This window comes from Chelonoidis abingdonii, chromosome 24 (assembly GCF_003597395.2).
Source record: "Chelonoidis abingdonii isolate Lonesome George chromosome 24, CheloAbing_2.0, whole genome shotgun sequence".
In the NCBI taxonomy this organism is placed as follows: Eukaryota; Metazoa; Chordata; order Testudines; family Testudinidae; genus Chelonoidis; species Chelonoidis abingdonii.
In genome coordinates, this window is record NC_133792.1 from 22,637,137 (window position 1) to 22,662,044 (window position 24,908).

The 24,908-nt window shown below is 39.9% G+C and overlaps 2 protein-coding genes across 2 annotated transcripts in view; both read left to right on the forward strand.

The window, feature by feature from the left end:
• The window catches only part of RABGAP1 (RAB GTPase activating protein 1), a 123,071-nt gene that overhangs the window by 63,317 nt on the left and 34,846 nt on the right, over positions 1–24,908 (forward strand). Inside the window, exon 14 of the mRNA XM_032767672.2 lies at positions 24,639–24,752. Within this exon, the coding sequence (XP_032623563.1) occupies positions 24,639–24,752 (114 nt within the window). The remainder of the gene's footprint in view (positions 1–24,638; positions 24,753–24,908) is intronic.
• GPR21 (G protein-coupled receptor 21) lies at positions 1,458–6,834 on the forward strand. Its single transcript, XM_032767691.2, has one exon. The coding sequence runs from the start codon at positions 1,823–1,825 to the stop codon at positions 2,870–2,872; it is 1,050 nt and encodes a 349-aa protein (XP_032623582.1). The 5' UTR covers positions 1,458–1,822; the 3' UTR covers positions 2,873–6,834.

Consider the following 24,908-nt stretch of genomic DNA (forward strand, 5'->3'; position numbering starts at 1 on the left):
TTCCAGTGTAAGAGCATCAATACTGGGAGTTAATCAGGAATAGTTAATCTGTTTTAAATATGCACCCTACATTATTCCAGATTAAGTTTCATGTGCAAACAAACTGTAATAGTATAGGGGGGAGTCTAGTGTTTCCAAACCCTGATTTGCTTTCCATCTGACTTTAGTACCAGCTGAGTTGTCAGAAGGGCTTTGTGCTGGAATCTCTCTAACCAAGCGTTCTGTACTGTATCTTTAAACTAAACTGATTTAAGTACACACCAGCATTCAGCTGTAGGGAAGCCTCTTACATTTCTCATTTCTGTACTGATCGTCTAACCCTTTGGAGGAGGGACCCTGCTTTGAGCAGGTTTGTGTGCGGTAATGTGGAGTCATGATGCTTGTGTTAGAACAGGGCTCCCAAGGGGAGGAAGTGAGAAACCTGGCACAGCAGCACGGTGAACAGCCACCAACTTCCAGCATCCTCCCCAGAACCTGTTGTACTGCTGCACTTCACATTCCTGTCCTTCGCGGGGCTCGGTTACTGGTTGGTGGGAGCTGCCGGTTGCATTTTGCCCCAGGGAAGGTGGCTGGGGTGCTGGGGGGCGCTCAGAGCTGTTCATCACACAGCCAGACCGCTGGCCACGTGTTTCCCTGCAGCTCCAGCTAGTGCTGTCTGAGCCGGGGGCTCCTCCCCCAAAATAATGTGCTGCTGCTACTGAACATCTGGAGAGAGCAGGTCCCCCGGGCGGCTGCTGGAATTGGAGTAGGCTAGCAGGGAGGGGGCGCGCCCCCATTGCAGGCTCGGAGCCGGGTCCACCTAGTCCCCGGAGCTGCCTTGCCTTCTCCGCCCCCCTTCCTCCTCTCCCCCTCTCCCGTCCCCTCCCCCTCGCAGTTCTGCAGCAGTCGGGGCTGAGGCACACGCCGGCTTTGCAGGCTCTCGGGGCTGAGGATGCGCTCGGGCTTTTGTTCCTATTGCGCCAGGCACAGGGGCAGGTGAGTGGGGGTGGGGGTGGGGACGTTAGCCAGGGCTGGGTCAGTTGCTCCCCTCTTGTGTAAGGGGAGCTGGGGGTGGGCCAAGCACCCGGACCGCTGGATCAGTGCATTTAAAGTGAAATAATGAACAAAGCATCCTGCAAAATGGAGCCAGGGGAAGGGCCGGAAACCCCTCCTCCCCCCCCAATATCCCCTGCCCCCAGGGGATATTGGCAGGCAGAATTGCTTGGGCAGCCCATGAAATGCATCTGAATCTCCCCTGCTGCTGCTGAGAGCCCAGCTCTGCCAGAAGAGATGTGCAGAGACCCCGGATGGTGGGGTGTGGAAGGGGGAATAAGGTATTGGGGGAGGCGGGGGCTGTGCTGTGAGAGAGGCAGGCTGTGCTGGGGTGGGGAATGAAGGAGTGATGGAGTTGGTGACATGGGGTGACTGGCAGGGAGCACAGTGGCCGGAGAGATGCTGCAAAACACTTTCCCCTTTTCTTCTGTCAGCTCGAGTTGAGACTCCTGCCGAAGCTTCTCCCTCTTCCCCCACGCCGCATCCTCTGCCCAGATGTTCACCCAGCCGGAGTGTTAGTGTCAGCCGTCTCTGGTGCCTCTGTGTGAACTTGCTGGCGGGGCTGCTGCTGGGACCCAGGGCAGCAGCAGCAGGGAGGAGGCTGTTGATTGAGCCGGATTTAAAGGGGAATTGTGCTGCAAACAATGCTCAGCAGCAGCATCTGGAGCAGCCCTGGGGACCCAGCTACACATTGCTCCACACACAGCCAGCCACAATGACAGCAACTGCCTGGAGTGGCTGCAGGCAGCAGGCGGGAGCATGAAGTGAACGGATCACTGCAGTGCTCAAGATGAACTCCACCTTGGTTGGTAACCAGAGTGGGCGGCCATTCTGCCTCCTGGCCATTAGCTACTTGGAGACCATCAATTTTTGCCTCCTGGAGGTGATTATAATAGTGTTTCTTACTGTGCTGATCATTTCAGGCAATATTATAGTGATATTTGTCTTTCACTGTGCACCTTTACTGAACCACCACACCACCAGCTACTTCATCCAGACGATGGCATATGCTGACCTCCTGGTGGGTGTGAGTTGTCTGGTGCCTTCTTTGTCCTTACTCCACTATCCCATTGTTTTGAGAGAGTCCTTGGTCTGCCAGGTCTTTGGTTATGTGGTATCTGTGCTCAAAAGTGTCTCCATGGCCTCTCTGGCTTGCATTAGCATTGATAGATACATTGCCATCACCAAACCACTGACCTACAATAGTCTGGTCACCCCGTGGAGACTTCGCATCTGCATCCTGATCATTTGGCTGTACTCCTGTGTAGTCTTCTTACCTGCCTTCTTTCACTGGGGAAAGCCTGGATATCATGGTGATGTGTTTCAGTGGTGTGCCGACTCCTGGTACACTGATCGCTATTTCACTCTCTTCATTGTGATGATGCTCTATGCCCCTGCTGCTTTCATCGTCTGCTTCACGTACTTCAATATCTTCCGCATCTGCCAGCAGCACACCAAGGAAATCAATGAAAGGCGAGTGCGCTTCAGCTCCCAGGATGGGGAGGCTGGGGAGGCACAGCACTGCCCCGATAAGCGCTATGCCATGGTTCTCTTCCGCATCACCAGTGTCTTCTACATCCTCTGGTTGCCCTACATCATCTATTTTTTGCTGGAGAGCTCTGCTGTCTATAGAAACCACACTGCATCCTTTTTGACCACTTGGCTTGCCATTAGCAACAGTTTCTGCAATTGTGTCATTTACAGTCTCTCCAACAGTGTTTTTCAGAAGGGGCTCAAGCGCCTTTCGGGAGTTGTTTGCACCTCTTGCGCAAGACAGAGGGTAGTTAAGGACTCCTCAGCTTCTAGGAGTAAAAGACCGTCCAATGGATGCCATGTCTAAGGAGCAGATTGCTGTGACTGGGAAATGCAGGCAGTCATGTAAATTGCAAAATAGGTTAGAAACAGTTATAAGATGTCCAGGTTAGGAAAAAGGTTTCTGAGAAATGCTGCTGACACAAAAATCAGAAGCGTATATTATTGTTTTCACTTTAAAATTTCATTGTTGTGTTAGAGTATATGATGTGTGACCTCCATATTCATTTTAAGAATAAAGCTGTATCCTGGCATTTTTTCTAGCATAACTGAATGTAGTGGGTGTGTGTGAGCTTCAGCATTTTTTTTTTTTTTTTTTTACAGCTTTACGAGGTTGTTTCAAGATTTGTGCATCACATAGAAATGATTTCTCTCAAGTGGAAGTGTTATAGTATAATGGTGTATTGCAGGGATTTTTTTTTGTGTATGCCAAAGCATATTGACTCTGTGTGTTCTTACACCGAAATCTAGGGGGCCAAATGGTTTGTCTTTCAGCTCTGTCTAGACAGAGCTCTAGAATATAATGAATAATGTGAACACTTTTAACATTAACTTAAACTTGTAATGAGCCATGAATGCAGCAATGTGATCAAAACAGTGAGACACTTTTGAAAACTGATCTGGTCTCTGTGCCCCATTTTACCAGTAGAATACTTGTATGTGATTTGGAGTACAGTATTTGCATTTTTCTTTTTGAACAACTTGGATCAGACCAAAGTTAGCATTTTAATAAAACATCTTTTATAAGCTAAGAGAAAATAGTTGCTGTTTTATGACATCAGAATTGTGGCAGTGATTTGAGGATAATACCTCGTTGTGAAAATTATTCTCAAAACACTGGAGAGAAGCTACTTCTGTCTGGAAATTACTCAAGAACAACTAAAAAAAATCTGACCTGTTTTTTATCTAAATTCTTCTGATATTTTACATACTGGAACTTAAGGGGAAAAGGAAAGAAAATTGTAGTTTAACCAGCCAAGGGAGCTATGTTATAAATTTAACTACAGCATTTGAGTTATGGATAACAACACACAGCTAAATCAGGCATTTATCTTTAATCCCAGGAAGCCTAAAGAAGGTTCGAATATAGCAGGAGCTAATTCCTTTTGGCAAGCATCTGTCATAAACTGGTCAAACCAAGTAGAGTATCTGAGAAACCAAGTTTTCAGTGACTACAACTTTTTAGGGCTGGTTTAGAATGGAGGCTTTTTGTGTGCTGTAATGTCATCAGGAATGCACTGTGGCCCTCAACTAAATTCATTCTCTTTAAAAATGCCATTAACTCTTTATTGAGTCATGGAGTACTATTTTAGTAGCTAAAGTGTCTGCAAAGTATAAATTCTTAACAGTAATGGATTATATTTTTCTATCTCAGTGTCCTCAGTACAGGGATGTGTGTTTTTGTTTTGTTTTTTTCTCCCTTCACATAATACATACCACAACTGATCTACAGCTCACTTTTTTCAGCATGCATCCAATCTCTGTGTGCAATAGGAGTGAGTTCTGGGGAATTCTTTGAGCTCTCCATGTGTGTGGGAGTTGCAGTCACTGTGTGCTCTCAGTGCACAGAGGGACTGAAGGAAACCTATGAGAAATAGGTTACAAGACTTCTAAGACCTGGAGAAGTCTCTCTAGCTCAAGGGAAAAATCACAGTTTATGTTATAAAATATATTTAACTCAGATCTTGGTTTTCTACCATAGTATGTCATCCATGATGAAAGCTTACAAAAGTAACTTCCTGGTATAGATCCTCCAAAATGTAAGAAGAAAGACTGTTGTAATCCTGATGCTTTCGTGGCCACTTTATTAATCATTATTTATATTGTGGCGCACCTAGAAAGCAGGGCCCCTTTTGCTTGGCACTGTGAAAATATAAAACAAAGAGACTGTCCCTATCTCTAAAGAGCATGCTATCTAAATTTAAGGCTAAAGACAACAGGTGGATATGACTGACAGCAGTGGGGAGTTGAGAGTAACAGTGAGACAGTTAGGAAAGATGTAGTAAGCAAGGGTCGCACCAGCTGGCTGATCATTCTCAAGTGTTTTGTAAGCATTATAGCATAGATAGTTTTTAAGGAGAGATTTAAAGCTTTAAGTCACTAATATTTAGCATTTATGTTCAGTATTATTGAAATACCCCTCATGCTAAACACCACTGCTTTTCCATGGTTCTGAGCTGTACTTAAAGTTTAAAGTGTTTGAGCAGATATAATCTAAGCATTAAAATAGCATTTAACATCAAGATGATTTATGTCAGATTTATCCACTGGGTCCTAAAATCCATCACAGTAGGATTTTAGGCATAAGTGGAGGTCTGAAGGCAAATATTGCTGCATCTTTCAGTTTGTGCACCAGGAAGGAGCAGTTGAATGTTAGTGTTCAGTATATTTGGGAATAAGTGAATGTAGCAAAAGTGGGGAGACTAAATCCTGACATTAGTATTTAACTTGTGCTGGAGCAGATGCCAGCTTTACCCAGGTGGCCCAGAGCTCTATTCAAAATACAACAGTTTACAGCTGCAGATATTTTTAAAACTTAACTTGGGAACAGCTGAACAAGTCAGCATTACTCTGATGGCTAGAAGGATGATAGTGCAGCTGTGACTTAACAGCTGTGAGATTCACTTACAAAGTGTTTATTAAAAATTAGGCTTTTGCTCTATCTCAATTGCCATATTCAAATCCGCTGTCAGTTTCATTTTATCTCAAAATCTTCATCAGTTAAGTTGCTTTTCATGAGACACAGGAAGCAAAATCTGGGCTTCTAGGGAATTAAAAATCAGAACAAATAGTAGATGCATCCTACTTTCCTATGCAACATCTTTCACAGATGCTTCTGAAAGGTGAAGCCGTCTCCGACTGTACAGTTAGCTTTAAGCCAGTCTTGTCTCAATTACATCTAGCATTTAAATTTTTTATTTTTAAATATCTTTTATATAGTCCTTTCATTTGACACAATGGGAGATTTGTATGTAGTTTAAAAGCTGCTGCACCAAATTCATATCACACATAACTATTAACTTCAGCTAAGTTACATCAGGGCTGAATCTGTCCCAGTGTGCTTGGGACCAAGTGAGAGAGAAATAATTTTACACTCTATTACCTTGTTTTGTCAGGAGTTCACTTAACTTTGTTTGGTATGTAGTTGACATGAAGCACAGTGCTTGTTTTCAGGGACTGTCAACACTATTGATGCTATGAACTGTTACAGAGCAAACTTTATAGTCAGATCATTTTCATAGCTACATTTGAAAATTAGTCCTTGTGCTTGGCTAAACTTGTTTGATTTCCCATAATACTTTAAAAAATAGTAAATGCTGACTAGGACCATTGCATGAAAAAATGTTGTGATGAAGGGAACATAGATGTAAAAATTATTTGTATTTTTATGAAAATACTAAGTCTGCTATGAAACTTCCATGAGCTTAAGTGGTTAAATGAATTGACTTTAATTTCAAATTTGTATCCGGGACTGTAAATTCTATTTTTTATTAGATTAGCCAACTTGTTTTCAGATCCAGTTGGGTGAGGGTTTATAACTTGTTTAATTACTGGATGGAACTCACTTGGCATCTTTGAGTCCCAGGGGGAAGGATTTTCACATGCATAGCTTTTCAGAAAGTGACATAATTTATGTAATTCATCCAATATTCTCATACAGAAAAAGAAAAGACTTAAAAATGATTGGTGATTAAGGTTATGGTGTACTGCTATTTTAAAATAGTTTCAAAGGGAGAAAATGTGCAAATTGTTAATTTTCTAATTCAAATCCAGTGACAATTTTGTAAACGTGGAGTTCCTTTCCAGGTGAGGTAAAAAGAGGATGATAGCTTTGTGCTATCAAATTCTGTATTTACATATTGGTGTTTCTTCACGCCCCATTTTATAGTCTTAATTTACTAGTGCATTTTTGTACTTTTAGGGTCCTAATTGTTAGTAGAATTTCAGAGTTATACCTTCCTTGGGTACTTGGTTTCCATTCCTGTAGTATCTGAGCACCTCACAATCTTTAATATCCTCACACCACCTTTGTGAGATAGGGAAATTATCCATTTTACAGATGGAGAATTGAGACCTAGAGAAAATAAATGACCCACCTAATGTCAAACTGGAGGAGCAAAGAATTGAACCTCGGTCTCCCAACTCCCAGACCCTAACCATGGTGTTATCATTTTTTTCTTCTCTCCCTCCTGCCACCCCCCCTCCCTTTTTTTTAAAGTAAAGAGTTTCACAGGTAAGATGCTCATCTACTCAGAAAATGACAAATACAGGGCCTGACTAACATCCTTCCTGTGAGAATACCACCAACTCAGTACCCAACATTGATACGCAAATATCCCTTGCTGTATTTGGAGACAGCCACACTGTCCGATACATTGAACTTCCACAAGTCAAGAAAAGCTGAAGTGTTTCAACCAAGCAGTACTCCTCCATCAGAGTTTGCAGTTTGAAGTCAGTGGGACTGGTGCTCCGAAGTTACTAAAGTGCTTTTGAGAATCCAGCCCTCAGGAAACTGTTTGGGTTTGAGATAAGCTTTAAGCTTTCATTTTTGAAAAATTTGGCCGCTGTCTCTAAAAGTTAATAGTTTTGTTTAATGTATTGAAAGTCTGAATTATTGTTAACCTCAAAGCCATTTTGTCTTGGAATTACAGAGACTTTGTCACCAAGAAATTTTTATTAAACTTTTAGACCCTGATGCTGAAAGCATGTATGCATGTGCATAGATTGCATTGAAATCCATGGGGCTGTTTATGTGAGTAAAGTTACGTACCAAGTTAGGTGTTTGCAGGTTCAGGGCTTAATTTTCAATATTTTGTTTTTCACACTAAACAGTTTTGCAAAATTCAGTAAACTACACTACAGTAGTGGCCTTTAAAATAAAAAAATAGCACTTATAATTTAGTTAAATATAAATTTTGATCTAAAATGGAAATAACACATTTTCAAATTAGTTTTACAAAACCTCAACCTGATTTTAAATTAAAAAAAAAAATCAAACTGGCTTGATTTAAATAGCTAAACCCTGTGCCATATGAAAAATTGACCCTCACTTCTGCTGAAGTACAAGAGATTCTAAAGGCCATCACTGTTTGTAATATTAGAAACCAGGAGATGAGTAGGAATCTTCCCTTCTTAGGCAACTTTGTTAAGATCTTCTGCAAACCCTTTCCCCAGTAAACTGCAGTTTAGAGTCAGAGCAATGTGCATACTAGAGAAGAGCAGAAACTCTACCTTTCTGTTTTCAGTATAGAATTAATGCCTGCTCTCACTCGCTCGGTATGTCTATGGCTCCCAACCTGTACACTGCACTACTTTTCCATACACATCAAAGAACAGTGTGTCTCCAGAAATCCAGCAGGTCTCTAGGGAACAATCTTCACATGGTTGGATATAGGTTCCAGGCTCTACTGTTTCTCATAAATGACCACAGACAAGCCAATCGTGTGTGCTATGGTCTGGTATTCACTTCAGAGATTCTCCAGTTCTTTATATCAGTGTTAGGTGATTTAAATTTAGGTTTGACTGAGCACAGGTTATAGCTCCTCAGCCTTAGTTATAGCTGATCAGATCGCTGTATCATCAGGTTTCATAGGCTGCCTTCAATAAGAACAATACTTCGTTCTTTAGAGGAAAGTGAAAATCCCCCATAGTGTGCCTAACCAGTTGTGCAGTGCTGTACATAGAATCATACGACTGGAAGGAACCTTGAGAGGTCACCTAGTCCAGTCCCCTGCACTCATGGCAGGACTAAAGTATAATCTAGACCATCCCTGACAAGTGTCTGTCTAACATGCTCTTAAAAATCTCTGTTGATGGAGATTCCACAACCTCCCTAGGCAATTTATTCCAGTGCATAACCATCCTGATAATTAGGAAATTTTTCCTAATGTCCAACCTAAACCACTGTTGCTGCAGTTTAAGACCATTGCTTCTTGTCCTATCCTCAGAGGTTAAGGAGAATAACTTTTTTCCCTCCTTCTTGTAACAACTTTTTATGTACTTGAAAACTGTTGCCATGTCCCCTCTGCCATGTCTTCTCCAGACTAAACAAACCCAATTTTTTTCAATATTCCCTCATGTTTTTCTAGACCTTTAATCGTTTTTGTTGCTCTTCTCTGGACTTTATCCAGGTTGTCCACATCTTTCCTGAAATGTGGCACCCAGAACTGGACACACTACTGCAGTTGAGGCCTAAGCAGCGTGAAGTAGAGTGGAAGAATTCTTGTGTCCTGCTTACAACACTCCTGCTAATACATCCCAGAATGATGTTTGCTTTTTCTGTAACAGCGTTACACTGTTGACTCATATTTAGCTTGTGATCCACTATGACCTCCGGATTCCTTTCCACAGTGCTCCTTCCTAGGCAGTCATTTCCTATTTTGTATGTGTATAACTGACTGTCCCTTCCTAAGTGGAGTACTTTGTATTTGTCCTTATTGAATTTCATCCTATTTACTGCAGACCATTTCTCCAGTTTACCCAGATCATTTTGAATTTTAATCTTACCCTCCAAAACACTTGCAACCCCTCCGCAAACTTTTTAAGTGTAGAGAAGGAGTGTTTCCTGACTCTTATGTATTATCCTCCTATTGCATGAGATCCAGTTTCCTTTAGCTTAGTCTTCATAGGTACAAATATTAATGCTCACGTAATCCGCTTTTTAAGCATGAGCTTCAGTAACTCCACAGATGCCTAAATTTTGGTGCCCCCGTGTTTGTGCTCTGTGTACCTGGTCTGTGCTAGCATTTCACGGTGACCATTTTGGAGAGACCTCCGTGTCAGTAGGTGGGCAAATGAAGGATGGTGCTGAAATTATGTTTGCATGATTTTTTTGTGGGTTGAAAGCTGTCTGAATTTAAAACCTATTGTCTATACACATGTATGCAGAAAGATTTAAAGAAACTAAAAGACATGACCAGCTAGCAAAATAAAATATGTTACAATTAAGTAATTACTGGAAAGTTATATTATGCCAGAATGGATATAAAATACGCAGTTACATCAGTGCCATGAAATAGTTCCTATGGAGTGGGGAGAATAACAGGAAAGTTCTTTCCGCTGTAGAATTTGTCTTGTATACCATACAGTTATTCTTGTAAGCTTGGATCTACCCTTTTCATTTTGGATTTATGACATTACAAAGATGCCCATCCAGAAGCTGTTGGTGTCCTGCACGTATGCAGTTTGCAGACCCCAGTCAGCTCACTTCTGAACAAAATCCAGCACAGTCAAATCCTAAATAGCAAGCCAGTTTCCTATTCCACCCCTCTGTACTCCACTCCCTAAATGCCATCCCTTCCCATGCAGTTTTGAACATCCTTCTCCTCTGTTAGTTTGCGCTTCGCTTATATGCATGTTTTAGTGTCTACACACTTCCTATGTAAAATTCTGAACTGTGAAACCCCTCTGGCAGCTTTTGTGAGACTTGGAAAGATGGACTTGTGGTTAAGACACTGGAAAGGAGATCTGTGTTAATTTCCTGGTACTGTGTGATCTGTCTGTGCCCCCAATAAAAGGGGGGGAATTTAATTAATGATTGTGAAGTGTTCAGTTACTATGCTCATTGGGACAAAGGGGGGGTTATATAAGACCCTAGATAGATCTAGCACTTCTGTTCTCAGCTAATCTGTTATGTTTTCTGTGATGAGCAAACCTTTGTCAGCTAACCGCGTGGGAGGTAGCTTATACCAGGACTTGGCTCATATTGGTGATTTTTTTTCACTTCTTCTTTCTTCTTCATCTATATGATTTGAGGCCGTTTCTCTTATAGAACGTAGCTTGTTCCTTTTGACTTGACAAATTCCCAGCTCAGTTTTGAGTTCTTTTGATATAAGGAAATACATGCTTTCCCCTCCTTCCCCCCCCTCCCCCCCAACCCCTAGGGGACTTAGAGTCTGTATTGGTTGAGGGTGAAGTGTTACTTAAACGTAAATTAAGTTGTGGCTCACATCTGCATTATTGTTTGTTCAATGATAGTGGCCAATAGTAGCATTTCTGCAGATGCACATTCAAGGTATCTGTTAATTTGACCATATAATCAATATTTAATCAAATATTAAACCTCTTGAGCTTTAAAATTGAATGAAAACATTAAAATTATAATCAGTTGTGTACTTGCAACCAGATCTAACTTGGTGCCTCAGCCTGGGGTACTTTTATTAATCCATTTGCTAATTTAAATGACTAAATATCTAGATAATCAATTTAGACCAGACGCTTGAAGAGTTTCACTGTCTTGGTTTGAGAATTTGAAGAGCAATGTCAGGAATACTAAACAGATGACAAACTCTGAGCAAATCTAGGAAGCTGCAACAGGGATCTGTGACTTGCAAAGGGACATTGATAGGAAACTGTCTTGCACTGATCTGACCTATTAGCTTTATTCAATTTTCAATTTCTAGTATTCATGCTGGTCAGCACTTTTAAAAAAAGTTTGATAGTTTTTGCTGTTTTAAATAACTTTTTGAAATTCCAAAGAGATGCATCTTGTTGTCATATTAAACTTAAAATCTTAGATTTTGATTCAACAAAATACTTGAATATACTGATCATTAACTGTGTTATACTGCATCTCATTCTTTCATTTTTATTGAGGTGCCTATTTGGTATGATGTGGCAGTGTGGTTCAGTGGTTAAAGTTGGAGAAGGGAATCTGAACTCCTGGATTCTTTCACTTCTGGGGGTTTTTTTTGTTTTTTTTTTTTACCCATTTGTGAGATGAAGATAGTAGTTCCAATTCAGAAGGAAATGGAGGCAATTCAATGAATATTTGATATACTTAGATGGAATGGGCTAGATAAGTGCATATAATGTAAAGCCCATGTAAAGATGAGATGAATATGTACAGATATATCCATACACATACTAGTTGTTCTTAAATATTGCAAGTTTCACATGATACAAAAAGAAAACATATGCTTAATCAAAATAAATCACTACTTTTACCAGAATGGAAAACAAACGTTTTCTTTGGGGTTTTCAGCTTTTTAATGGATCCATGAAAATAAGTAATTAGCTTAATGGAAGACCAAATCTTTAAAATGTTGGCAAGAATATAAAGAGATTCATCAGGGGAGGTATAAATAAACATTCTGCTAGAGTGGCTTTAGTATATAGCGCCAGTGATTTTTCTTTGTGAAATCTTTTGTTTGAATATAATGGAAGTCTTTGATCTTTAGCTGACTTTAAAATTGCTAATTTCATAAGGTTGTGAAAGTGCTACAGTGTGAAAAATTAATAGATATTTTCATTGCACACTATTAAAAGTATTTTGTTAAAACACACGTTACAATGTTTTCCATAGCAATTATCAAGATAAAAATTGTCTAATGCACAGGGAAAGAAAAAATACATACATTCATATTCTGAGCAAGCTAGGCATCTAAGAAACATTTATTTTCCTGATCTTGCCCATTTGCTGGGATATTGTATTCCTTGAAGATAAAATGCTGCACCTCGTAAGAATTTTAGGTGGGCTCACTGAAAGTAATGGCACAGTTGGTCCTTTCAGATAACAGGAAGCAGTGTTGTCTTCAGCCTCAATTTTGGTCTACCTGGAAAGATTTGCAACATATATGTATATTGGAATTCTGGAATGACATATTGAAAAGGAATGCTGTACAACACAGCATTCTGCAAGTTGCTGGACTGATAAGTTGCTCTTCATGCTCTTTCATCTTTGAAATTCAGCTTCCATCTTAACTCTATGGGTGAACATCGAGTATTCATCCTTATTCTCGGTGAATGCAGCAGGATGGAAAACAGTTTGCAGTTTCTGATCTTGGGCTTCCCTCCAAGTCTTAATATCAGTGATGTTTTCTTGCAGCATGGGTTCAGAAATTTTAAAAGTAACTTAAAAATGGATTTTTCATATACTGTTAAACCACAAGAATGAATGACTTCTCATGTATGTCCATTCAGGTTGCTTTGCTGAGCAAAATACAATAGATAAAGCATTATTTTAAAGGCCTCTTGGTTTGCCTATCTCCTTCCTTCAGGATAGTAGTGGTCAAGGCAAACGTTCCTATATTCTGTGGAGGATTGCCACCTGGTATCTGCTTAGTGGCTTCATGTGGAATTTCCTTTGGGTCCGAATCCGGTTCTCAGTGGACGGGTATTCACCTCACAAAAGCTGTCACAACTGGCACTCTTTTTTTGAAGTGTCAAGAGCAAGGCCAAGAATAGATTAAATGTGTTTGTAAAGCATTTTGCATACTTTTTTAGGTGCTGGAAAATATTTAACATACAAGGTAGGGGGGAAAAGAGAGCCCTGACGTGAGAAAAACCAAAACCCAATGCAGTTTAGACATTGAGGGGGAAAACACAAAGGTGGATTTTGGAATCAGTCCAATCCCCGTGTTTGAGACTTTTCTAAGGTGCAGTGTTTTGATTGTAAAGCAGTGTAAAGGTATTAGGCCATGTCTACACTGCCACTTAATGCTGGTAAAACTTATTCCACTGAGGGATGTGAAAAAAACACCATCCTGAGCAACATACGTTTTGCCAGCATAAGTGGTGGTGTGCACAGCACTATGTCGGCGGGAGAGCTACCACCGCTGGTTGAGGTGATTTTATGATGTCGATGGGAGAACTGTCTCCCATCAGCATAGAACGCCTACATGAGCGATCTTACAGTGGCGCAGCTGCAAGCTTGTTAGTGTAGACATAGCCTTAGTTTCAACCCTGGCTCTTTCATTCTTAATCTGTCCCTGGATTTGTCCCATTTTGTGTGCCGAAACGGTATCTAAGGAGACAGCTGAAGATCTGTTGTTGTGATTCTAAAAATATAGATATAGATTTTTGTGCCAAGTTGAAACTACTTAAAAAAAACCACTAAGAGTACTTTAACCTATTATTTCAGTCAGGATTTCTGTAGCTGACCTTTCAACTAAGGCTAATAATTGGAAATCTTAAGATTTTAGGCAGAGCTACAAATATTACTGATTTTAAAATAGTACAAATATTTTCAGATATTAAATGGGAATAGAATAAACTGAAGCATGTAAAATTCTTGCTCCTAATTCCTTATTTATTTCTAAAAGTGAATTTTGTTATCTGCTACTGAGAGAACTCAGAAACAAATGTATCTTTCACTTTGAGATGCTCTGTGCGGCAGTATTGTAAAGCATCTCTTAGCCTGTTAACTTTTTTTATGAGTGCATGTATGCTGTGGGTTTGTTTTTTTAAGAAAGAAACATAACACAAAAGGAAACCAAAGCACTAATATAAAGTGTGGAGCTGTAGTAGGACATGTAATTTTAAGTATGTTGATATTGTTTTTAGAGAATTCTCAGAACACTTGGAGAATCCATTACCAACGTTTTCCTTCCTGAGAAAACTGCAGACATTTCAATCATTGTTCCACTGGATGACATTTTTGTTTGCTGTTTGTTTTGGATTAATGTAATCTTGATGCATATTACAATTTAAAGGGCTATTGAAGCATTTCAAACTACTGACATGGCAGCCTAGGATTGTCCTCTAAATATACAGATCATGTATTAACAACATGAAATAACCTTACTGTTTACCTGAAATCTAACTTGTATAATACTGTTCTTTGAAGAGATCCTAGGTTTGGTGCAAAACATAATCACATGGACAAGGTAGTTTTAAAGAAAGTATTGTGGCAAGGTGTTCCTTCTGTTCCAAAAGGACATTCAGAACTCAATAGCCTGTTTGTCAATCAGAAGTTGTATGTATTGTTTTACAGGAAGGTTTTTTGCTTCAGAATGTCTTGATTTCTTTAACAGAACCTTGTTAAGAGTGTAGTTTTTATTCTTAAATGCACTTGCACACTTTATTTCAAAGGTCTGAATAGCTCATAAAATAAATTTAAAAAATAAATTACACTTCACATGGTTTCACTTTTGTCTCGGGTGACTTTGTATATGACTCTGTCCTGGTATGTGTGTTTCTCTTCTCTTGCCTGGTGGATGTTTTTCCTCCTGTCTTATTAATGCCTTACAGAGAGACTAGTTTATGTGTACTTGACCAAGGCAAGAAAACCTTGACCAAGCAATTTGTGTTTATACTTTATCCACTCGTGATGTATGTCATTTTTGCCAAACTCCTCTTTATAATTTTCCTGTGGGAAACTTGAGCCCTAAAAGGAAATGAACACTGCAAAAGGGCTGGCTACCACAAGGGATTCACTTTTATTTTTAGAATTGTACTACTATATTGCCATATTTGGGTGGAAAATATGCAATATCACTGAATTATTGTATCAAATTGCAGCTGGCCACCCATTCTTAATTAGTCTCAATCAACTTACAGTAAATAGTGAAATGTGTGAAAAAGAATATTTGTTCTGCAAATGTGTTTAGCAAATGCTAGTACCAAATAACCCTTGTATGCTGTGTCTGAACATAATATTTCTCATTAGCAAATATTAGCTGTGAAAGCTGAGATTTATACTAGTCACTAAGATGTCAGCAACAGGTGTAATTTTTCTTACTAAAAATGTAGGGTTTAGTCCAATACAAATGTAGGAAATATGCTTACCATCAAAGACAATGAAAAGTTAGAATTTAATGTATAGAAAAGAATTCTGAGTGTGTCACTGAATTTGGACACTACAGGATAAATCTGGCAGTAGTTTAACAGGGCATCCTGCTAACAACGAATAACTATTTTATATTAACACAGAAATGTTTAGTATGCTGGCATGTGTTTAAAATATGTAGGTCTGTCCAAAATAACTTACCTTACCAGTGGCACATAATAGTATTGAAGTCGCTAGTCTACCAGTGTTTCTGCTAGTAACCCTATTTCACTCATTTTAAAAGGCTGAAACTTGGTATGAAAGTGACTTCTTTCTTACATGTTGCATGTACATTCCAACTGCATGCCATATGTTCAGTGCAGAGTCTGAATAGCATATTAAAATCCCATTGATTGCTTTGGATCTTTGCTTTACACCCTCATACTTCCATAATAATCTTTTTCATGAATTGTGTTACAAAATCTTTGTAAAAGCAGTTTCACCTCTGTGGGAAGTAATGGTGTAAGGTCTGGCTTTCTTATGATGGCAGTGAGAACCAAGGGAATCCATATATATGGTCATACAGAATTCTTGTTTAAGAAAAATAACTTCTTGTAATTCGTAGCAACTGGTAAATAGCCAGATGTTCTTAGCCTGACTTTGGACAGTCACTTCCAGAGGTAAACTCAGGCTCTGATGGACTTGATAGTTTTGACACAGAAATAAAAAGGAATTTCTAATGTAAATAATACCTAACCTTCTTTTTGTATGCAAATATGAATGGAACGTAAGAGAATGAATGAAAAACAAGATAACCTATCATGAACATTAGGTTTCCACAAAATTCTGTGATGTTTTTGCACTTGCCCGCTGCATTTAAATTATAGCTGATGCTAATATTATAGAACACCTTTTTCTATTAAAGATGTTTTAAAAACTGTTTGCACAATATAAAAATGTAATTTTAAAATAGTCTCAATATTCTCTCCTTCCTCAACACTTTTCTGGGACAAATCCCATGATATATGAAATGACTCTCTTTCTCATGCTGCATTCTTTTCCACTGAGCGTTTGTGTTTAATTAAATGTAAACACAAACAGAAGATGGGATACCCAGAATGTGCAACATACAAAATATTCAACAATATACTTCAATTACCTTTTTAATATTCACTCTAAGTTTAAGTAAATTATTTTGGATATGTGCTACATATTGAATTGTTACACTTACTGCTTTGAAACAAATTTTATTTTACCTTTTGTTTAAATGTTTTTCTCAAGAAAAACGGGCTATGAAAACTTTCCATGCAGTGCAAAGTTGGATATCTGGACATCTATATTAGCAGAAAATTCCAGATTTTACAAAACCAGAAGGTTGTCTGAGCTTTATTATATTGAAAATCATTTGAGGTCCTTCCCTTTATAACTTTATAAATTAAACCTGAAGTATTCCAAGACATCATGAAATAAATGATGGGACAGCTATTGTTCAGAATTCTTGGACCAAAGCATTACAAATTTGAGAGAGAATAGGTGCTTGTTGGTCCTTAAGACACGTGAAGTTCTCACAGAGCTGATGGAGGAGTCTCTTGGTAGGAATAAGTGTACTGTTCTGGGCAGGCATATAAGAACTTCATGTTTTGCCTGATTTAAACAAAAATACCTACCCTTTGCAAATGGTTACAATATGATAGGCGCTTCCTCCTGACACTTCCAGTTTATCCCGTGTGTTCACTCTGCTCATCATGCGTTTCCGGGGGTAGTATTGTAGATTGTGGGAGTATTCAGTATATGTGTTACCATGTTTATTTGAGCAGGAATCTATGCCCTGTCAAGTTGCTCAGTTGGTGACATCTCTGATACTTCTGTGCTAATAAAACAGTTCTGTGTGCTGCTGACACCTCTTGCACCCTTTTACCTAAGCTCTGACCACCTGCGCTGTCTGTGTGTTGACTGTTTGTACTACCTCCTTGACTGTCTTGCCCAGTCATAAGTGGCTCTCTCAGGATCCAGAAAGCAGTTCCCAGGACAAAAATAATTTAAATAAACATTTTCACCAAGTAGCAGAAAGAGCAGCCAATGATGTGCAAGTAGGCTGCAGACTCCTCTAGCACTTTAATACTAGCTATAGAGACAGCTTTTTTATTAAACTCTTAAGAAAAATAGTATTAAACATAGTATCTGGAATTACAGATATAAAAAGTACATTTTTTAAATGTGCAAAAATGAATGTAGATTAGTCTCCATCCTATGCTTACCTCGTTAGACATTTATGAGCTTTTTGTGCTTTAGCCTCTGAAGTGTTTTGCTTTGGTAAAGCTTTCAGATTATTTTGCATGTTGAATCTCTGGTATAATGAATATGTAAGATAATTTACAAGTGAATGAGCTTTCAGGATCTGAAATAAAGTTAAAAGCCAAAAAAAAAAAAATTCTGTAGTTTGCATTCTTGTATTCTGAAAACTATCATATATATGCTTCTTTACTATCAAATGAAAAATGTTTGCATTGTTTGGGTCTCACCAGTCTGTTAAAAGGAATGCATTGTCGCCTTTAAAGCCCGTGTGCTTCTGGATGCTATTTGTTTATTTTGTACCTACGTTTGTTTCTCCTTCAACCTTCTTGTGATGTCAAAACTGTCCGTCCCCGTCTCTTCCCTCCCCTCCCCCATCTGCCTCAGAAAGTTCTCCAGGGATGGATATTTTTCCAAATAAGTTGGAGGCGTAGGGGGCCACCAGAGGGCTTTGTGCACATTCTGATGAAGTTTATTTTTAATGTGACTCTTAATGACTGCCCTGCCTCAAAAAAAACAAACAAACATAAAATTTGTCATGTCTTTCAAGTGCCTTTGAAGCATTCCTGAGAACCTCAAAATGTTTAGAGTTCAGAGAAGCCTCCAGAATTTTGGTGCTGGACATAGCCCTTCCATGACACCCAAAGATCCCATTTTCCCTTAAAAGGCCTTTTCCAGCTTTCCCTCCCACCTTCGTACCTGTAATTACCTTCTTGGAGTAGCGGGCAGTGGCTCCCTGGGTTCAGGGTTTGGCCACAGACTTCTTTCAGGTCCTACTGACCACCTTCTCCCTGACTTTCTCTACCCTTGTGAGGAGTGCCCGTTTCATCCTTTGGCATCACCTTCCTCCTTCTTGCATTAATTCTCTGCCTCTCTCCTTTTATGTTCCTTAAGTCCTGTGTCAAGGTTGGGAGGGATACACTGGGCCTACTGAGCTATGCAAAATCAGCAACATGAGGAGAGAGACAACCCATCAGTGTCCTGCGTTCTCTGCATGGCAGCCTGAAGTCCTGCACTGTAGCAAAAGTGTTTCAGGTTGCACCTGCCTCAATCTCTGCAACACTGGTCAGGACTGTAACTGCACGAAGATGGCTGTGCAAATGCAGGACATGCCCAGCCCGATAAACATTTTTGGCAGATATGTTACATTTGGGGGAAAATGTCGCACAAGAGTGTAAGACATTATGTACAGTCCAAGTTAATGCTGGAACCAGCATGTTATATTTATCTGCAATAGATAATTTTGTATTTACTAGCTTGAAAACTGGTTTTCATTGTTTATTATTTTGCTTTTTTAAAAAAACTGACAAATCATCCATACTGGTGGTATTTCACTATCCATTCAGGGGAAAAAATTCTAAAAAACTGTTTAATAAAGAGACTGATTTGTTCCAGCTTCCAAACTTTCCTCCTTGATAGTCAGTGCAATGAGCTGGTATGGGAATTCTAATCTTTACAATACGTGCTCCAGTTCTCATGGCAGTTTTCCACTCTATTACTTTCTTTTTCTTCCTGTCATTCTTAGCTTTCTGTTTTTTCAATCCCAGTTTGTGAAGGGTGTGTACTCAAAGGGCTTCCTTCAGTTTCCAGTCCCCTGAAAGCATGAGAAATTGCCCAGTGAGCCAATTCTCACAGCAGGTATAAAAATAGTAGTAAAGGAAAGGTTACACAATACCCGAGTTGCAACAGTTTGTACTTAGGGTTAGTTTTCAAAGCTGTGTTTTGAAAAACATTTTTAAAGCTTTATCACTTCCGTATATTTTTCTCTCCCCAATCTGTTCTAGCAGCAGGAATCAGCTTTAGTGATACTTGAAGAATTGCACCAAAATATAAGGAGCTGAGGGATGAAGAGTCATGCAAAGCTAGGGAGAGACCTACTCAATGTCCAGTCCCACTTTTTTGACAGGGGTGGAAATGATTGCCTGAAGGACGTATTTATGATTTCTAAATAGATGCCTTTACAATTACTATTAAATGTGTGGCTTAAATGGGAGATTTATTCCTTTTGAATTTAGCCTTACTTTCACTACCTCACTGCTCTGTCTCTGCAACAGGACAAGGTACTTAATACTTAGGACCTCTGTGACCTCTTTGATACCAGAATAGATAATTTTTTTAAATGTAATTTGCTTCTTTTTTCCTCTTAAAAAGCAGGCTACTCTATTACATCTCATTGATGCAAACAGGTAAGCACATGAGTCAAGTCAATGGGATTACTTGCATGAATAAAGTTACTCATGTGCTTAAATGTAAGCAATACATTTCTCTGATTACCTCATCTGCTAATTAAAGGCAATAAATACCCTCAGTTGCCTTCATTAACTTACAAGGCTTGTTCGTATGTTGAAATTCTTTAGTGTTGCATTATGATTGCTTCTGTTTTCCTAATGATGTGATAGACTCTTTAGACACATTAAATTGTTACAGAATTGCAGCGATGTATGGTACGCAGATCATTTGCAAGACAATCCAATAACTTGATACTAATAATAGTTTAATTGCCTTTATAATGAAATGGTTGTGACAAACCACAGAGAAGAGTGTTAAATTTGGATTAAAATCACAAGCAAGGATTAAATATGGAATGAGAATTTTTGTCCCCATTTGTTATCAAGGGGATTTTCCAGAGCAAAAGATCAAGTGAAAGTATACATTAATGTATTCTAGGCAGGGCTGGCAGCACGGCCTAATGTATAAGTGTTGTCACTTTTGTAGAGCACTTGAGGTTTCATGTGTTTAGAAGAGCCTCCTGTTGATGGGTTTTTTGTTTGTTTTTTGTGTCTAGCAAAAAGGATGATTTATTTTAAAAATATCCTGTTTGGAAACAAGCTCTCTTCCCTTGTGGTTCCACACTACATCTTGCCCTCATGCTGCAGCCTTGACGTGGAGCAAACGTCCATAACTTGGATGTAAAGGGGACATAACCTTTTAATTGCACCTCTGTCATTGACACAGTAGCATGTGATGCTTTCAGTAGCACAAGCTGCATAATGATCATCTGAAAAGAGGCCTTTGAAGTCATCTACCAGTGAGGAAATCTGATCTCATTAGCCGCCTAGGAAGGCCCTTGTTTCATTACTGAAATGAAACAATGTATATAGTCAAATGGAAATCAACCAAGAATAAGAACATGTTTATTCTCATGCATTTTGGTGATGATAATAATCATGGTATTCAGCTAAATAAATGCTAGGACATGACTGTCTCCAACAGGTGCTAAGATACCATGTGATGGGGGCCCATATGAAAACCTGAGAATGGAGAATGTGCTCTCCTCTGGAGGAGACTTACATATGGCACCATTAGCCTAACCCCTTTACCTCTGATTGCAATTCAGACTCTTACTGTGACATTTTTAGCACACTTTTATTTCTGTTTTGGAGAGGGTGTCTACAGGCTTATGACATGCTAGTTATCATGTGAGATTGAATGAACCTATTGGTTCTCTTGTCTGTATCAGGAGTTCTCAAATGGGGGTTCGTGAGGTTGTTACACGGGGGGTTGCGAACTGTCAGCCTCCACCCCAAACCCTGCTTTGCCTCCAGCATTTATAATGGGGTTAAATATATTTTAAAAGTGTTTAATTGATAAGGGAGGTGGTACTCAGAGGCTTGCTATGTGAAAGGGGTCACCAGTACAAAAATCTGAGAACCACTGGTCTATATCTAACTTCCTTTAACAATTGCACTGCTGATCTTTACTATTGCGTGCTGCACTGAGTTCAGTGGACTTCATGGCATCCTTCTTGTTTGAATGGGATTACAGAGCAATGAAGTATATACAAGACTGTTGGTGCACAAATGTGACTACTGATGTAAGCTGTTATATTTTTAAAAGCTGATATATATTTAAAAGATTTTGATCCTTTATCTGATTGAACTAATAATATCAGTAAGAGAAACTCACAAAATATAGCATATCTACTCAGAAAGAGACACACTGAGCAGAATTAGCAACCTTCTTACATTTAAACCAAAGTTCAGATCAAACAGAGATTTTGGAATTCCCTTTAGGAAACATCACAAATCAGTGAGAGAGTCACAAGTACAGATTCAAAAGAGGAATAAAACTGCTATTAGCTGTTATGCAATGTAAAGCATTTTGAAGCGAGCTCAAGTGAGAGTCTCATTGTCTAATAACTGTGTAAGTTCACATGGTTCTGCTGAGAGAATGCATTTAGCTTCTGGGTAGTGCTACTGTTTATAGGTTTCAGAGCGGTAGCCGTGTTAGTCTGTATCAGTAAAAACAATGAGGAGTTCTTGTGGCATGTTCAAGATTAACAAATTTATTTGGGCATAAGCTTTCGTGGGATATAACCCACTTCACATCGTAAGCTTTCGTGGGATCTAGCTCACTTCACATCTGATGAAGTGGGTTATATTCCATGAAAGCTTATGCCCAAATAAATTTGTTAGTCTCTACAGTGCCACAAGGACTCCTTGTTGGTTTTACTGTTTAGTCCATCCACAAAGCACTAGCTAATTGGCCTTCCAAGTCATTGGCGTCTATTGCAAGAAAAGCTTCCCATTTTTCTGATCTGAGGCAGCCAAGAATTATCTTCAACCCAGTGTGCTTCCAACCTCATTCTCCACCTGCCCTCATTCTTATCTTCCATGCATGTTTCTTTTAAAAAAATGTTTTGCTGCCATGTAAGTTGAGCCATTTCTAATGACTCCTTCAATAAAGTACCCTATTTACCAATCCATAAAAACCAATGTATATTTTTGTATGGCTTCCCTATTTGCCAAACATATTCAGCTTTCTTTTCAGTGCTCTTTGCTCTGTATTGAGCTTTTACAGTAGGAATGGTTTGCAGAATGAGGTGGCAGAGAAAGCGAGCAAAACAGCTCAAGAAGTTCAGCCCTCTGTCCTTGGGATCACTGACAGCTATAGTTAAGGAGTATGTGCAGGTGCCACTCCCAATCTGTTCCATAAGGAATGCTGAACCAGTATGTAGAATACAAAGTCACCCCTTGCTGGTGCTAGGCTTTATTAATAAATAATACATTTACACAGGTCAGATCACACCTTCTCCCAGGCTTGGCTGCTCCTATGATTCCTCCCTCAGGCCTGTTCAGTGCACATCCTAGATCCTCTCTCCCCAGACATCCCCTCCACCTCCCTTAAACTCAGCTGAGGTAACAAGTCGCCAGCCTCCAGGGGTGAGCAAAATCCTCCTAACCCTTTTCCAGCAAGATCAACGCTTGGTAACAGAGTGGGGTTTTCAGGCAGTCACTGCCAGTCTTTTACAGGGATAGTTACAGTTTAATAGATTGCACTACTAGGAAAAAAACTTCCTGATGTTCATCAAGTTTTCCCTTTAATTTTAGCCCATTATTCCTAGTCTTACACTTGGTCAAATTCCTTTTCTTTCTAGCTGGTGACACTCTTCAAATACTGATTCCGTATACCCCCAGTGGTCACATATTTGCTTGCTTGACGTTTAGCCAGGCTGTACATATTCCCTGTGTACTTCCTCAGATCAATTTGGAGAGTCCTTTTGTCATGTTTGTTGCTCTTCCTGAATTCCATCCGAGTTGTTGATATTTTTCTGATATTGAAATGCCCACAATTGTTGTTGTTTGTATTTCTGTAGGGCCTGGGAGTCCTAGTCACGGACCAGGACCCCATTGTGCAAGGCACTGTGCGCAAACAGAAGAAAGAGATGGCCCTTGCTCCCAAAGCGCGTATTATTCAGTGTAAAACGAGACAGAAGGTGGATACCGGCTGACAGACAGGCGGAGCACAAGGAAATAATAAGACAATAGTGTCAATATGAGAGGCAGCAGAATGCAGGAATCCTGCCTTCTGCCCTTGTGCTTTAATTGCTCGACAAAGGGTACAGCATCTGCTGTCTGATTTGCTGGCGCACCGTCAGTCTCTCTTAGGCAGATTTTTTTTGTTGGTCCAAACTTAAAACAGCTCCTCAGCTCACCCTTTACATTTTAGGCTCTGACTGCTTCCTGCAGCTTCCGACCTCTGACTCACTGGGCCCCCTGCTTCCCATCCCCTCACTTGCCCTCTTTTGAAGCCTAATCTGGGTTAATTGATGGGATACAGGTGCACAGCCCCGGTTCTTCTTACAAGGCAAGTGTCACCCTGTGTCTTACTGATATCAGCAAGTTCAATAGTCCTTCCTGACCCCATTGTACTACCTGGCCCTTCTTTCCCTACCCCAAGAGCCTTTAATGCTGTTCTTGATGCAAACACAGATCTTGGAAAGAGCCTCTGCCACCTCCACCTTCTCGATCTCAGACACCTCCTTTTCCAGGGTAGTTTTGTTCAGGGCCATCCTAAGTAGAATCAGTTCCTTTCTCAGACTGGATTTCTTCACTTCCACCTACTCCTGCTGTTTGTAGCCTCGCTCTGTCTCCTGCACACAGTGTTAAAAAGCTGGTTGTACCAGAGCCATATGCACACAGCACTGCCACCTCCCTGAGCCATGATGTGATGCCTCTTGTATGCAGCCAGTAGAGCAGGGCTTTTCTTTTTTGTGAAGTCATGTCCTGCTCAGGCTTGGGTCCTGTTTCCTGTCTATTTTCACCCTTATTGTGTCTTGGCATTTGGGGGGAAAGTGAAAAATGACTTCCCCAGTGTAAACTGGGGGTGAATTTTAGCGTGGCAGACTACAATGACCAAAGATTGTTTGACTGGCACCCTCAGTTTACCTTAGAGGAAGTAGAATTTGTGTAGTGGCAGTTGGGTTCCATACAGACTGAAAGAGTAGATTTTTTTTGTCTACTGACTCACCACCACATCCTGTAGCACTTCATTGTATTTTCCTTGGCAGTCTCCTAGCTAAGTGCTGACCATGGCCAGACCTGCTTAGGTTACCAGATTGTGACCTGAGGTGATTGGGCTGCAGGCTGTCTACCCCAGTCTGTATTGAGTGATGTGCATAGCATACACTGATAGACTATCAGCCATTTATTCCAGCACATTGTAATTTATGCTGATTTTTAAACAACATCCCTTTTAACATACAGATTTTTCTCTCATGTTCTTGTTTTAACAGGAGTCTCCCCAGGACAGCGCAATCACTCGGGACATCAATCGCACGTTCCCAGCTCATGATTACTTTAAGGATACCGGGGGAGATGGACAGGACTCCTTGTACAAAATATGCAAGGTATTTTATAACCTCGTCTGTGGTGTTCTTGGTCAACATACAGTTTTTATGTTTACAAAAGTCATGTTGGAGTTAAATTGGTCATGTCTCCCCTTTGCTTATTTTTTCTGTGAGCTCAGTTGAATTGAAAAGTTGCCAGAGTGCAAAGGTTGTTTT

Bases quoted from the DNA above. Each gene is read 5' to 3' on its own strand.
- GPR21 (XM_032767691.2), top strand. From the start codon at position 1,823: ATGAACTCCACCTTGGTTGGTAACCAGAGTGGGCGGCCATTCTGCCTC.